The sequence below is a fragment of the Balaenoptera borealis genome, assembly GCF_965194805.1.
Source record: "Balaenoptera borealis genome assembly, chromosome: 3".
Taxonomy (NCBI): domain Eukaryota; kingdom Metazoa; phylum Chordata; class Mammalia; order Artiodactyla; family Balaenopteridae; genus Balaenoptera; species Balaenoptera borealis.
The window spans coordinates 121,709,911-121,724,415 of NC_138866.1; the positions used below are offsets into that span (position 1 = coordinate 121,709,911).

At 49.0% G+C, this 14,505-nt stretch overlaps 1 protein-coding gene across 3 annotated transcripts; it reads right to left on the reverse strand.

Annotated features, from left to right (window-relative positions):
* Positions 1 to 222: 222 nt before the first annotated feature.
* On the reverse strand, positions 223 to 13,653 carry UBL7 (ubiquitin like 7). Of its 3 annotated transcripts, none has more exons than XM_082386770.1 (11): positions 13,555 to 13,653; positions 11,722 to 11,934; positions 10,166 to 10,285; positions 6,651 to 6,733; positions 5,801 to 5,885; positions 5,192 to 5,249; positions 4,326 to 4,459; positions 4,016 to 4,065; positions 3,602 to 3,769; positions 2,884 to 3,006; positions 223 to 472 (listed from the first exon to the last, which is right to left on the reverse strand). In XM_082386770.1, exons 2-11 carry the CDS (start codon positions 11,903 to 11,905, stop codon positions 335 to 337), a joined length of 1,143 nt encoding a protein of 380 aa, XP_082242896.1. In that variant the 5' UTR covers positions 11,906 to 11,934; positions 13,555 to 13,653; the 3' UTR covers positions 223 to 334. The 3 variants fall into 3 exon arrangements, with proteins under 3 accessions (XP_082242896.1, XP_082242897.1, XP_082242898.1); XM_082386771.1 differs by having other exon boundaries at positions 13,465 to 13,555; XM_082386772.1 differs by lacking the exon at positions 11,722 to 11,934 and having other exon boundaries at positions 13,555 to 13,616.
* Positions 13,654 to 14,505: the final 852 nt, after the last annotated feature.

Consider the following 14,505-nt stretch of genomic DNA (forward strand, 5'->3'; position numbering starts at 1 on the left):
CACCAAAGGCTCTGGGGGCTATCACTGGAAACTTCTGCCAAAAAACCAGTGTGGGCATCACGCAGCATCTCAGGACATGGATCTAAAATTCTCTACCCAGGGCCCAGAAGCAGGGGCCAGCTGTGCTCCCTGATGCCACGGCACAAAAACCTGCACACCATGCTTGCCCCACTGCCTCTACCAGCTCAGATCAGCCAGAAAGGCCAAGCACTGGGCAAAGCAGAAGGTCGACCATCAGATGTATTGGGGAGAGGAGGGATGGGGCACCTTCAAGAGTGCTTCCCATGGGCAGCGGCCTTGGCAGTTTGCTGGGGGCTCAGGAGGAGCAGGGAGTTCATGGGGCTCCTCCGGCAAAGATGAGCTCCAGGGCCGCTTGGATGTCCCCCCCGGTGGCTTGCAGGGCCCGCAGGCTCAGCTCATCATCCTGGATGCCCATGTCACGCAGCTGCTGCAGCTGGGGCTGCCACTGGCTCTGCAGAAAGACAGGACAGGCAGAAGCTGTTAGTTAGGCTCCTACGGGGACTTGCTTATGTCTGTCCTTTCAGGGGGAGAGAGAAAGGTGGGTTCCCCCAGCAAAGTTGCTGATGTGAAGTTCCATACAACACAGTGCTTCTAGGAGAACTATAAGAGAGGCCTGAGGGTTTACAGAACAAATTACAGTAAAAGTTTTTCCAATAAAACAGGGGAAAATGTAACATAAGGATCAAAAGAGAAATCACAAAGTACTCAATGTCTAAATTGCAAAAGATTAAGTTACTTTCTTTCTCCTGCTGTATGTATACACACACACACAAACACAAACGGGTGGGGGGTACACTTTTAAACTAACTTCGCTTTTTACTATGATACACGGTGAAAAGTCTCACTCTCATCTACTCCCCTCCCCACCCCGATAACCTATTTTATTTTCTTTGAAGAAATATGAATATATATTCCTATATTTACCCTTTGCTTATACCCCTCTTTTTTTCTTCCAACATATTAATGTATCCTAGAGAGCTCCCTAGGCCAATACATAAAGAACTTTTTAATAACTGTATAACATTCCAACTTGTGGATGTCCTGAAATGTACCACAATTGGGCTGTTCCCAGTCTTTGCCATTACAAACAACACTGCAGTGACTGATTGTTACAAATGTCATCCTCTACATGCACATACATCTTCAGGATAAATTTCGAGAAATGGGACTGCAAGGAATTACACAGCTTTAAGGGCCATCTGTACTTCCTTCTTCATGAATAGTCTGTTCATGTCTTTTGCCCATTTTTCTATGGCGTTCTTGGTCCTAAACCACAAGAACTTCTATAGTTCAGGGAGGCTTTGCCCTTTGTCTGATACGTGCAGATTTCTTTCCCAGTTTGTTATTAGCTTTCAGACTTCGCTTGTTTTTTTTGTTGGTTGGTTGGTTGGTTGGTTGGGTTTGATTTGCTATGCAGCAACGTTCACATTTATTAACTCAAAATATCTTTTACTCTTTATACAATGGTTCCTCGATTTTGACTTTCAGCTACAAAAGGCCTTCTCTACCATAATGATTTAAAGAAATTTCGTATTTTCAAAGCTTCATCAATATCTCTATCCCATGCAGAAGGAAGTGCACACCTGAGGGAAAAGGCTGTGTTCACACTATGGGAAGAAGAAGGCAGTGGGGATGAAATGCAAATTCAGAGAAGCAGGCAGGCAAGGGTGAGGATGTGCTGGGCTTTTATAAAACCACATAAACCAACTCAAACTCATGTTACAGGCCAGGGAGAGACATGAAAGCTTCTGAGCTGGAGAGCAGAGTGAACAGGCAGCAGGATGGGGCAGATGCAGGAACGGAAAGGACCAGCTGCCCATGGGTCCTGCTCCCGCTCCCCTCGCTGTCCACCAGGGCCACGCGGACTGGCGAAAACCACACGGGCCTGACCCTGCCTCTATCACTTAATGGCTTGATGACCGTGGACAAGCTCCAGAAATGACTTTCATGCCCCAGGCTTAGGAGCAAAGGAAAGAGAGTGAAGCAAACAGCCTGTGCACAGAGGCATGCAGTAAAACGTGAACCCCTTGGGTCATGCACTTAGCTGCTAGCTAAGCTTCCACATTCCGTGACGCAGGGGAGATAGTGTCACCCACTGCTTAAAATCTTCCACGGCTCCCTGGTGACCACAGGACAAGACTAATCTCCTTACGCAGGCGCTCAATGAGGCCCTCACACTCAGGCTCCTGCTCTCCTTTACTCTGGCTCCATCTCAGGATCTTCCGCACAAGGACACCGCCTTCTGGTCTTGCCTATTTGAGTTTGTCACCTGTACCTCCACATTCACTCAAACAAGTGGCTGTGTCTGCCTGGACACCATGTCCCCTCAACCAAACACCCCTTCCCTGCCTGGCTAACCTCTAACTAATTCTTTGACAGTCAGTCCAAACACCCCTTCCTCAGAAAAGCTTTCCCTGACCTAGGCCCTCACCTCAAGCCTGGGCTGGGCTTCTCGCCCTGTTGCTCCCTCACTGCAGTAACTGCCCGGCGTCCTTCCATGGCAGGGATGAGCACTGGCTCGTCTCTACCCCAGGAGCTGGACCCAGGCCTGGTATATACATGCTCAAGGCTCAGTCACCGCTCACAGAATGGGTGAGTGTCTCTTCAATTAAAACTGCCACAAGTATTCAAGCCAGGTGGTCAGCGGAGCCAGGCCGTGGTCACTGGGTGCAGGAGTGGAAGCCACAGGGACAACTGCCCGTGCTGGGAGCATCCTCTCCTGTCACACTGCCACGCGCCAGCTGCTCCTGGAGCAAAGCAGGCCAAGTGGCCAAGTGGGAAGGGCCTCCAGAGAGCAGAAGAAAGCTCAGTGTCCAAAGTAACTAAGAAGCCACGTGAACATCAGGAGTGGGGAAGACTGACCTGAAGGCTGGGCTGTCCGGAGGCCTGCAGCGCATGCTGTAGAGCTTGGCTGAAGAGATCATTGGTGATGGGCGTCCCTGACTGGACGCCAGATGACATTGGGGAGGTCCCTGAGGAATGGCCCTAGAGACAAACCAGGGTCAAAACCAGGGTCAGTGCCACGCTCAGAGCCACCTCAGTCTCCCAGCACATACCCACTGCTGTCACATCACCCCAGGGTGCCCCTGGGTGCCCAACGACTGCCTCCCAGCAGGGGCCTGCATGAGACAACCACACAGAGGTACCCAAAAACTCTCGATGTGGGCAGGGAAGGTTCTGTTCTCTTTTGCTCCAGGGAGATGGAATGGAGCCCCTGACCTAGCCTAGGACCCAGCACTGGGAGAGATGGCCTTGGAAGCTGGAGTGACTGTCACCAGGAATGCTTAAGCCTGTGATGTTTGGCCACTTTCAGGGACAAGGAAGGGTATATTATGTGACGGGAGGTTCTTCCAAAGTGCTGGCAGGAGTTAATCAGGCCCGTGATGAACCCCAGACTTCTAAGCCCTAAAGGCTGGTGAGGGGAGGTCGCCTGAGCTGCAGCGGGAAACCCACCAGGGCTCCAGGTAGAGTTCGGCTCAAAGCAGATCTAGCACCAGGATCAGCAAAGGTAAATCCATTCTACCACTGGGACCTTCTCCCTTAGGGGCCTGGCCTTCATCTTCCCGCCCTCTCTCCATACCTGGGTGCCGGGAGTTGGCGTGTGAGAGCTGCTCTCCGGAGTGCTGGCCAGGGCCAGGGCGGTGGCCAGCTCGCTCTGGGTGATAGGCCGGGGCCCGGCAGCTCCACTGTACCCCAGGGAAGCTGGGCGGGAGCTGGGTGTGCTGCTCGAGGGCGTGGACCTGGCGCTCTGAACAGGAGAGGCACCAAGAATCAGGGAAGCAGCCCTGTGACATTCTCAGGTGAACCCCACCCCCGCTCCACAAACAGCTCTTGGGGAACCTCCCCAAGCTGCCAGGTTCAGACAGCAATAGTATGACATAGCTGGGTCACCAAAGGGCCTCCGATCACCTCCCAGCTGGGGCGTGCCAGGTCCCAGGGAGGGGTACATCCCCAGCACCAACTCCCCCAAATGGCAGGCAGCCAGGCCACTTACTGGGTGAAAGTCATCCTCATCATCAGAGAGCCCTTCAAACAGGAAGCCACCTGGAGGAGGGAGAACAGATTTCAGGAGGAGGAACAGAAAGGCACAGGCGCAGCTCCAGAATCTCAGCTCTAGTTACTCTCCAAATTCGTATTTTCATCTCTCCGCTTGGAAAATTACAGGACAGATGCACTCCCTGACTCAAACGGAGAGTTCCCGAGGAACGCCCTCTGCCAGCACTGTACATAGCTGCTGAGTAAAGCAACCCCCGGACCACTGCCCGCTCCCGAGGGGGCCTGCGTTCCACTGTCCTGGGGCTCACCTGGCATATCCCGGTACGAGCTGGAGGGCATGCCCCGGGAAGAGGAGTCGGCCCCCGGCAGCGGGGTGCTGCCTGCCACCGAGTGCAGAACCAAGACAATGGCATTGACCAGAGCCGGGTGAGCAGGCACTAACCTGAGATGGGGCAGGAAGAAACCCAAGGGTGACTAAGAAGGAAAGAGCACCCTTGGCCATGACAGAATTCTGGGTGCCCCTCACAACAATCAAGTTACCCACGCCTGCCCTTCAATTTCCCAGTCTTCAGCACCTCCCTCCAGTCGGCTTGTGCTCCTGCTGCTCTGTCCCCAGCAACAGCAAGGCCTTCGCCCCCGGAACCCCCTGCAGATGCTTCACCTTCCCCTCCGGCAATGCATGATGGGACATGCACAGCCCAGGAGGCTCAGGGGTCAGTTTCTGGTCTTGACTCCACCACTACTTCACTGGGCAATCTTTGACAGGTCCCTTCTCTTTCCAGGCTTTGGCTGTTTTCTTCACTTGCAAATAAGGGGACACAACCTCTACTATCCCTTCCAGCTCTAAAATTTTGGGGTGTATGTACGTATACCTGTTTCTTTCCCAGGTTAAAATCCTTCAAAGGCTCCCTAATATCTACTGAATGAGATCTAAACTGAGCTTGGCCTGCAAAGCCACCTCTCTCAGAACCCTGCTTCATCCCAACATCTCTGCATGCCCCTGCCCTTGGGCTTTGTCATTCCCCCCATAGCCCTTGCTCCTTCTCACCTCCTGACACATTTAGAAGACAGATTTGGGGGATGGGCTCCAAGAGCAGAATACAGGGCGACGATTAGGTTTCTGGCCCGACCATGAGGAGAGATAGGGTCCCCTTAATAAGATGGGTATACTTACGTATCAAGCATGTTGGGATCAGCAAAGACAGAGAAGAGGTCCTTGTCCTGGAGAACCCCTGAAGGAGAACAGGGCTCACCTCAGAGACTGGAAATTTAGCCAGATCCAGTGGGGAGAAGAGACTTCAGGCCTCAGAGCGACCGGCTTAACAGGGACAAGACTACAAAGCAGCCCTCACGAGAAGCGGGGGACACAAAGCCCCAGCAGCACAACCACGTGCTCTCCATCTTGCTCCCTACTTGCCCCCCGCACTTAGGTTACACGCTGTGTACCACTACACCAGCCTCTTTTCCCCTTATCTCTGGGTTCTTCCCTTATCCATCAAGGTGTGCATGAAGTGTTCCCTGATGGCTGTGGTTTGGGCTAACAGCTGCCCTCACATGGCTTCCTCATAGTCTCATTTCTGATGTTAGTTAGGCCATATTTTCGCTGCGGGACTGACAACTCTTGGAGGGCTGGGTGTATGGAATCCATCTGGATTACTCCCCCTCCAGCCACAAGACCAATGATTCTTCACAAGATGGTCAAAGGTTCCTTAAGGTCATTGCCTCCTCCTGGTTTCTCCTTCTCCAACAGCTCCTATTTCCTTAAGCTCAGCCTTGCACTTACCAAGAGCAATGGGGTCACTGCTGAGGCCTGGGGTGGCCACAATGATCTGATCCAGAGATTCCTTATTGCTGAGCATCTTAAAGACCTGCAAGAGAAGTGGGGAGGGCTGAGCACTCCAAGTAGCTCAATGCACTCAGCAAATACCCACGCTCTGCTGAAGTACTTCCTCCCTCTAAGTGCTTGCACATACACCACCGCAATGGGACAGTAGCCCCAGGAAACAGATGAACCTCTTTTTTCTCTGAGATCATGGCTTACTGGAGGAGAAACAAACAATATAAAAGCAAGATCACAATAAACCTTCAATCTCTGGTCTTTTCCCCCATTTACAGTTCTAGTGCTTCCAAAATAAAAGCTCTCATTATAAGCCCAATAACAAAGGTTTCTCTAGATCCCAAAAGTCCTTTTCAATCTCCACACAATTACATATATTGGGAAGTTTGCAGCTGTATTAATCTTGCTTATCGACTCTCCTATAGAAAGACATCAGTGCATTTTCCCAGTGAGGAAATCCTGGTAAGGAGTGGGGGGCAGGCAGTTCAGCCAAAGTCAAAGAATGAGGCCCAGCAGAAACAGTACATGCATCCTTTGCTGTAACCATATTCATTCCATGAGGCCAATGTCAGGAGAGGTTGTATCATTATCATTAGAGGGAATCAACAATGCCTAGCTGAGAGCCTCTTTGGGGGAAGATAGGGCTCTACTGAGACCCACAGACATGGCAAAAACTCCCCAAGGAACTCTTGGGAGCCATGGCAACCGGCTTCCAGCTCCCTCTCTACACCACTCGAGTTCAACCCTTCTCCAGCAGGCCTGGCAAGCATCTCGCAGGGGCTGGGCACATACTCACCGCCTCCCTGTAGGAGGAGCTGCTGTGCAGGGCAGCGTGCAGCACCCGGAACTCCCGCAGGGCAGCCACTTTGTCCACAGGTTCTGGGGACAAGACACTCAGTTACCCTACAACCCGGCCCTGCCCCTGCTGCAGACACACAACATCACTTCAGCAAGTGCCCAGATGCAGGTCCCCTTCCCTCATCACCCCACTAAGAATGGGCACCTGATCAGAAAAAAACATTTACGCCACAGATGTGAAAACTGCACTCTCTTTTAAGCATCTTCAGTAGATAAAACAAATTCAAGTTCCAGCAGAGGGGAATCTTACCACATGAAAGAGACTGTTCTGATCAATATCCCACTGCAAGAGTTCTAGGCTTTTCACATTTGAAAAGGAGGAGGGTATAAGGAACTCAGCAGACTTTTGTGCAGTGATTTAAAATAAGTGCTGCAAGCCATCTGAACAATATGGAGCTATGTTGACACAATATGTTAAGAGAAAGAAATAGAACATAGTTGTATGTGCATTCTCTAGTAAAACTTTGTGATGTGTGTCAGTGTGCACGTGGGCCAAGGCTGGAAGGGGACAAGCTAGGGTGACAGGATCAGGGGTCACTCTTTTCTTTTGGATATTTTCTTTCAGGCCTCTGTAATATTATTTTGATTAAAAAAAAAACAAATACAAGAACGACCAAGAAAACACTGTACTTCTAGGGTTCTTAACCAACTCATCACGTGTCCAAAAACAAGCATGTCACTGGGACTCAAAGCTCCTTTTTGATCTTTGGACACAGTGACTCACATATATGGGAAAGTTTAGCAGTTGTCTTAGTTTTACTTGGTCACTTTACTATTTAGGACATCAGCCCATCTCACAGGTAAAGAAATTAGGGTAAAAGAAGGGGGAGTAGGCAGGAAGTTCTCCCTGGGTCACACTTTTAAAAGTGTGGTGACCCTCACCCAAAACGGCTACTTGTGATTGCATGGACTGCGTACTGCCCAATTGCAGACGCACCGTTCCCAGAGCAAGGTGAACAGCACCCCTAGGGTTCAGTGCGGCAACCCCATCCTTACCTATAGCTCTAATCATGAGGGATGTCTCTTCTGAAAAATACTCACCTCAAGTAAATTACCTAATTTATTCATTCAACAAACCTGTGCTAAGCATTTACTCCATGATTTTGGAGTAAATCTTGTTTTGTGCAAGGCCCAGGAATACAAAAAGTGAGAGTCCCTGCCATCAAGGAACTTAACAGTAGGAGAAATGAGACTGGATTAAACACACACACACGATTACAAAATACCCTGCTGAGCACTTCAACAGAGGCATGGACCACAGCGAGGGCATTAGGAACACGGAGGCAGACAGCTATTACCGAGAGGGAGGACCACAAAGAGCTGCCTCCCAGAAGAGAACGTTCGAGAGGGGTATTTAAGGTAAAGCAGATGTTTACTGGGAAGAGAAGATATTCCAGGCCTAAGTGAGAACGAGTGCAAAGGCATGGAAGAATGTAAGAGGTGCTTCGAAGGAACAGTAAGTCGTTCTTGGTGGCTGGAGCCCGGGGTACACACCCCTGCTCAAACAGCAGGCCTAAGTGAGATCCTAGAGGGATTTGTAACCCTCTGCATAGAACCACCAAAAGGATCCAGGTGGGAAGGAAGAAACTGACACCTTCTCCTCCTACAGGATCTCATCTGGTGGGAGATAAAAGAAATGTGCTTCCTTTTGGAAGAACACTCAAGGATAAAATACCTAAAATGCTGTCACAAAAGTTTCTTTTCAAATCTAAAAGTTTATTTTCACCTCCCAATAAAAAGTCCGTTTGTTTCAAAAATAAATCTCCAGGCAGAAGGAGGGATGAAAAGGACTCAAAATCTTAAGCCCACAATCAGCTAAGAGTTATGCTTGTCTCTTTAACATCTGTGAACTAGTTTCACCCTTTGGAAGTGAGAGGCAGCCAGCCCAGTGGGAAGAACATGGGCTCTTGAGCCAGGAAAACCTGGATTCACATGCCAGCTTTTACATTCATTTTCTAAGCAGGTGACCTTGAATAAATACCCTTCTAACCCTCTTTTTCTTCATCTATAAAATGCTAATGCTGTTACCCAACCCTGCTGAGCCACTGTAATGATTAAATGAGATATCAAAGAGAAACAATCTGGCTGGAAGCAGCAACAAATGCTACTTTCTTTCTGTCAATCCCCTCCAGCCAAAGATCAGAGGGGCACATCTACAGTTGAGCAAGTTGCGTTTACTGCTCTTACAGAGAGAATGCCACCACCAGAACCATGGGGCATCTCAATAAGAGGGAGTCAGAAAGAACTTACAGGATTTGGGCTTTGGTTGGGTGACTTGGAGGGAGAAGTTTAAGGAAGCAGGGTTTTGGTCTGGATTGGAGGCTGTCAGGAAGTGGGGGTGATTTTATGATCACATATCTTAATAATTCTTATCTAGAAGGAAGGAAAACTAGTGTAAGATGAAAGCTGTAATTGGTAAAGAAGCAGCAGTCACTCATAATAGCCAGGATAGAGGGATATTTGGTCATTTTTGTGGTTTGGACAATGTTCATGTTTTTGTCTCTGTTCAGAAATGAGAAGAATCTTGTTTTTGTCTTGATCCATTACAGACCCAGAGTGAGTGTCCTTGTAGATGTTGGTGACTTGTGAAATTGTTCATGTTTCAAGGCCTAGCTGAAGGCCAGGCCAGCCCCCAGATGTCAGAGACTGCCTTTCTCTTTCTCACTTCCCATCAGGGTACAAAAGAAGATCTTTTTGTCCTTTATGTTTAGAATTGAAAAGAGGGAAAATTTCAAGCTGATAACCAGTCAAAGCAATCGTGAACATTATTAAAATATCAAACTGCCCATTTTTAACAAAGCTAATCTCTTATACAGCTCAGCTTTATCTTTGGGGAGGCTTTTAAAACACAGATGCAAAATTTAAATTATGAATTCCAAGCAGCACCTTTTATTAATAAGTCAAAAAAGCATTAGAGGCTTTGTATGTTTTCTCCAAGAGCTACTTTCATACCACTCGAATATTTTCAAGCTTCAGGAAAATAAATTATCAGTACAGCAGGAGTGAGGTGACTGAACAAATCACCGCCTGCAACAGCTTGTGGGAAGATTTGCTAACATGAGAGCACACTACAGCATTTAGAGGAAAGCAGGGAGTTTCCAGCTTTCTTCTAATGAGAACAACAACAACAATAACAAAAAGATACAAGGTTCACCCCCTAAAGGAGTTTAAATAGACACATCCTCCCCACCCCATTAAAACAGTGGGTAATGAACTTAAAAGTAGAGAAACAAATCCCTTTCTGTTAGTGGTGTTGGCAGCAAGAAGATCAAAATTGTACTCTGTTAATCAATGTGGTCTAATCCAATAAGTAATACAGATATTCTCTATTATCATCTCAGGAAATCACCCCTTTGTTCCACCCAGGCCCTTGCCTCAAGAACACACACAGACCCTCCTTCCTTTGTAGGTATTACAGAAGCCCTGCCTGTCTAACAGACAGCACTCTCTCACCCGGTTTCTGATCAGGCTCAGGCCAGGACTTGCGCAGAACATGGACTGTGGACCCAGGCTGAATGCCATAGAAGTCAAGGGTCTGATCATCTTTTAGCTTCCGGCCACAGTAGATCAGATCTAAAAAAAAAAAAGAATTGTTCATTTATATTTTATTCCTCAAAACAATTTAAATGATTTTTGTCCCCTAAGAACCTTATCTTGATTGGACAGATAGCTAGAGAATGATATATGTTTTTAAAAGTACTCTTACTTAATAAATACATTTTATTTTTTATTTTTTTTATTTGGCTGCGTTGGGTCTTCATTGCTGCATGCGGGCTTTCTCTAATTGTGGCAAGTGGGGGCTACTTTTCGTTGCGGTGCGCAGGCTTCTCATTGCGGTAGCTTCTCTTGTTGCGGAGCACAGGCTCTAGGCGCGCGGGCTTCAGTAGTTGTGGCATGTGGACTCAGTAGTTGTGGCGCACAGGCTTAGCTGCTCCGTGGCGTGTGGGATCTTCCCAGACCAGGGCTCGAACCCGTGTCCCCTGCATTGGCAGGCGGATTCTTAACCACTGCGCCACCAGGGAAGCCCAATAAATACATTTTAATAACAATTGTTAGCAAGCACAAATTGATAAAACACAGAATCTACGCGGGAAAACTCTAGAGCTTAACACCATGGAGACTGCTCAATTTAAATAACGGAAAAATGCAACAATATAAAAGGATGAACCCCATATTTTTATGACTGAAAACACACTTTTTGCCAGCTTATACCATTTTGTCAGTTTATATGACATTGTGTTTATAATATAATTTAATTATATTCACTTTCACTGCCGGGGCCTGGGTTCAATCCCTGGTGGGGGAACTAAGATCCTGCAAGCCACGCAGGGAAGGGAAGGAAGGGAGGGAGGGAGGGAGGAAGGAAGGAAGGAAGGAAGAAATTATATTTAAATTCCTTCTTCCTCCACCTAGAATGCCCTTGCCATCTTTCCTTATTCACTGCCTTCCCTCTAACAAACCAACCAAAAATCCTTCTAACCACCCCTTAATACCCAGCTCAAATGCCATATGCTGAGGGGCTTTCCCTAGCCAGCTCCTCCTTCCTAACCTAAATTCTTTTTTTTTTTTTTTGGTTGTGCCGGGTCTTAGTTGCAGCATGCAGGCTTCTTAGTTGGGGCATGCGAATTCTCAGTTGCGGCATGCACGCAGGATCTAGTTCCCCGACCAGGGATTGAACCCAGGCCCCCTGCATTGGCAGCACGGAGTCTTACCCATTGGACCACCAGGGAAGTCTCCCTACCCCAAACTCTTGCTCTATCAGAGAAAGAATTCAACAATGTCACAGTTAAGGAATGGCGTGATAAAGTAGCTCAGTATAACGAACGACTAAAATGGCAACAACAGTTTCATTATGATTTGTGTTTCTATTCACCCAACAACAATCACTTCCCTGGAGTGTTAACATTAGGAGACAAATCCCAAACTCTTAATTTACCCTTTAATTCCAGAATTATTCTCCCCCAAAAGAGATCAGAGCAGCAGCCCATCCCTAGTCCACAGAGACTCACCGATCAGTTCGGGGTCTGGAACAGACTCCTGGAGTTTGCCAGCAATGAGCTGCTTCAGAAATGAAATACTATAGCCTCCCAGTGAGTATTCTCCAAGCTCTGTCTCTGGCAACCGAAGAATAGATTTGGGGGCAAGTGGCTGGTCAGCCAGCTTCACCGCCAGGTGCCAATCTGAGAGAGACATCCTCTCTCTTTCGCGCTCTCTCTTTCTCCCTGTAAAGGAACAAAGCCTTAGTGGTTATAGGACAGACCACCACCCTACACCGCCCCCACCCCACCAGGGGGCTGAATGAGAGGTAATTCAGGGTGACACTTGGAAAAGTGCAAGATGCAGCATCAGGAGGCCAGAACCTGGGGCCCTCTCTTCACTCATCCTATGACAGACAGCAAGGGACTTCAGCTCTCTAAGTCTCAGTTTCTTCAGCTTTAAAGTGGACATAAAAATGTCATGCCAGGGGCTTCCCTGGTGGTGCAGTGGTTGAGAATCTGCCTGCCAATGCAGGGCACACGGGTTCGAGCCCTGGTCTGGGAAGATCCCACATGCCGCGGAGCAACTAGGCCCGTGAGCCACAACTACTGAGCCTGCGCATCTGGAGCCTGTGCTCCGCAACAAGAGAGGCCGTGATAATGAGAGGCCGGCACACCGCGATGAAGAGTGGCCCCCACTTGCCGCAACTAGAGAAAGCCCTCACACAGAAACGAAGACCCAACACAGCCATAAATTAATTAATTAATTAATTAATTAATTAAAAAAATGTTATGCCAGCTAATTGGAATGTTGTGAGGTTCAAATGAGATCATCCAACACTCTCCCTTACGTACACTCTGTGTTTCTTCATCAACTCTTGCTTTAACTACCACACAGCTTTACAACAAGCTCCCTGCCTCTGGTCTCTCCCTACCAAATATCCATGCTGCCACCCAAGCCATCATTTTAAAACACAGATCTGATCAAGTCACTCCTCTGCTTAGAATCCCTCCAATGACTCCAGACCACCTCTATGAATAAGTCTAAACGGCACAGCCTGGCTTTCAAAAACATTCACAACTGTTCTCTCTGCCAGCCTTCCTCCCCAGGAGCTCTGGGCTGCCCCGCCCTCCCCAAGCCTGGATTCAAAACAAAGCTCTCCCCCACTTTATACCTCCGCTCATCTGCTAACTCTGCATGTAACTCATCTTCCCTCTTCCATCTCTAAGCAAACTCCTATCAAGACCAACTCAAATACAACCTCTCCTGTCCCCTCTCTCTTCCCTCTATTGTTGTCATATTCCCTCATGGCAAAGGGTTACAATTATCTATTTACTTCTCAATCTCCCCAGCATCCCATTATTAGAGACTCTGGAAAGCAAAGACCAGAATTTTTGGTCGTTACTGTCCCAAAGCCAAGTACTTATGGGTGCCCAGAAAATGAATCAAAAACCTGAGGGGAGAAGAACCTTGTAAGGCAAGATAAGCCCTTGCTATAATCATTATTATTTCCAAAGTGGCTTCTTTGTAAGAGGAAAGAAAAGGCTTCAGAGGCTGACCAGCAGACCCTAAGGCATCCTCAAACCGGCCATCTCCAGGTTTATGGCAGGGAAGGAAATGGGGCTTTTAATCTACCATATCTCATTTAATCCTCACAACTGTTCCCTGAGACAGGAATTCTCATTTACATACTACAGACAAAGGAACCGAGACTCAGAAAGGTGAAGTCAGTGGCCTAAGGTCACTGATAGTTTATATTGGGACAGGGACACTACCTCTTGGATAACGACCCCACCGCTCCCACGGGACCAGCTAACTAGTCAACACACGTCGAGCCCGCGTGACCCATGACCCAGCGCCCTCACCCGTCCCGCGGAAGGAACCCGGCCGCAGGGCCGCCGGTGTAAACACTCACTCACGTCCTCTCGCCGGAAACAGGAAGCTCCGCGCTGCATTCTGGGAGTTGCAGTTCCTACTGCGGCCCCCGCCCCTTTATAATTGGCCAGCCTGCAAGTGGCGCTAGTTATAAAGCTTCCGGTTCCGGGGAGGGCGTAGCTTCTCTGCGGTTTGAAAGTTCCGGCGCGAGAGCGTCTTCGTGCTTTCGTCGGAGAGGAGTCCAGAGCTGTCAGTGTTTCAGGGCGCAGGTCACGAGAGCGGGGCTTGGCGTGAGGTTTACAGCCCCGCGATTCCCCCACTGTCCTGGGACGCATGCAGAGTCCTTCGGATACTCCGGGTCCTTACAGCGCCGCAGGTGGGAACTCCCACTGCCGGGCTCTTGGGCACATCGCGGACCCCGGATCCCCTCCCGCCTCGACCCTTCGCTCCCAGAGGGCCCTTTCCCGAGCGGCCTCTTCAGACACGCCTCAACCTTGCAGCCCTCACCAGAAAACGGCCTGCCTTCGGGGGAAGTCAGCCTCTTTTGTGCTTCTCGCCTTTGGCTTCTCGTGGCGACCCTACCTTTGAGGGCATACCAGGAACCCAACGATGACTTCCTCCAAAAGTTGGTTCGTTGAGAGAAGTTACCAAGCCGGGTTCCTCTTACGCCCCAGCGTGCAGTGGTGGGAATCAATTCGGGGAGGGCAATTTCCGCTGAACTCTTAGAGAAACTGCATACAGTCGTCCCTCGGTATCCGCGGGGGCTTTCTCCCAGGACCCCACCCCCACCCCGTGGATACCAAAATCCGCGGATACTTAAATTCCTTATATAAAATGGCATAGTACAGTCGGCCCTCCGTATCCTCGGATGCGGAGCCCGCCGGTACCGAGGGCTGACTGTTAGATGCGCGATTAGAATAGATGGTGTTTGCACAGAGGTT

What these genes read in the sequence shown, in the direction of transcription:
- UBL7 (XM_082386770.1), bottom strand. Translation starts at nt 11,905, where the DNA reads ATGTCTCTCTCAGATTGGCACCTGGCGGTGAAGCTGGCTGACCAGCCA. An exon ending in GCTCCTCCTACAGGGAGGCG is followed by an intron (nt 5,886 to 6,650) that starts GTGAGTATGTGC and finishes CTTCTCTTGCAG; the next exon opens with GTCTTTAAGATGCTCAGCAA. An exon ending in CCGGACAGCCCAGCCTTCAG is followed by an intron (nt 473 to 2,883) that starts GTCAGTCTTCCC and finishes GTCTTTCTGCAG; the next exon opens with AGCCAGTGGCAGCCCCAGCT.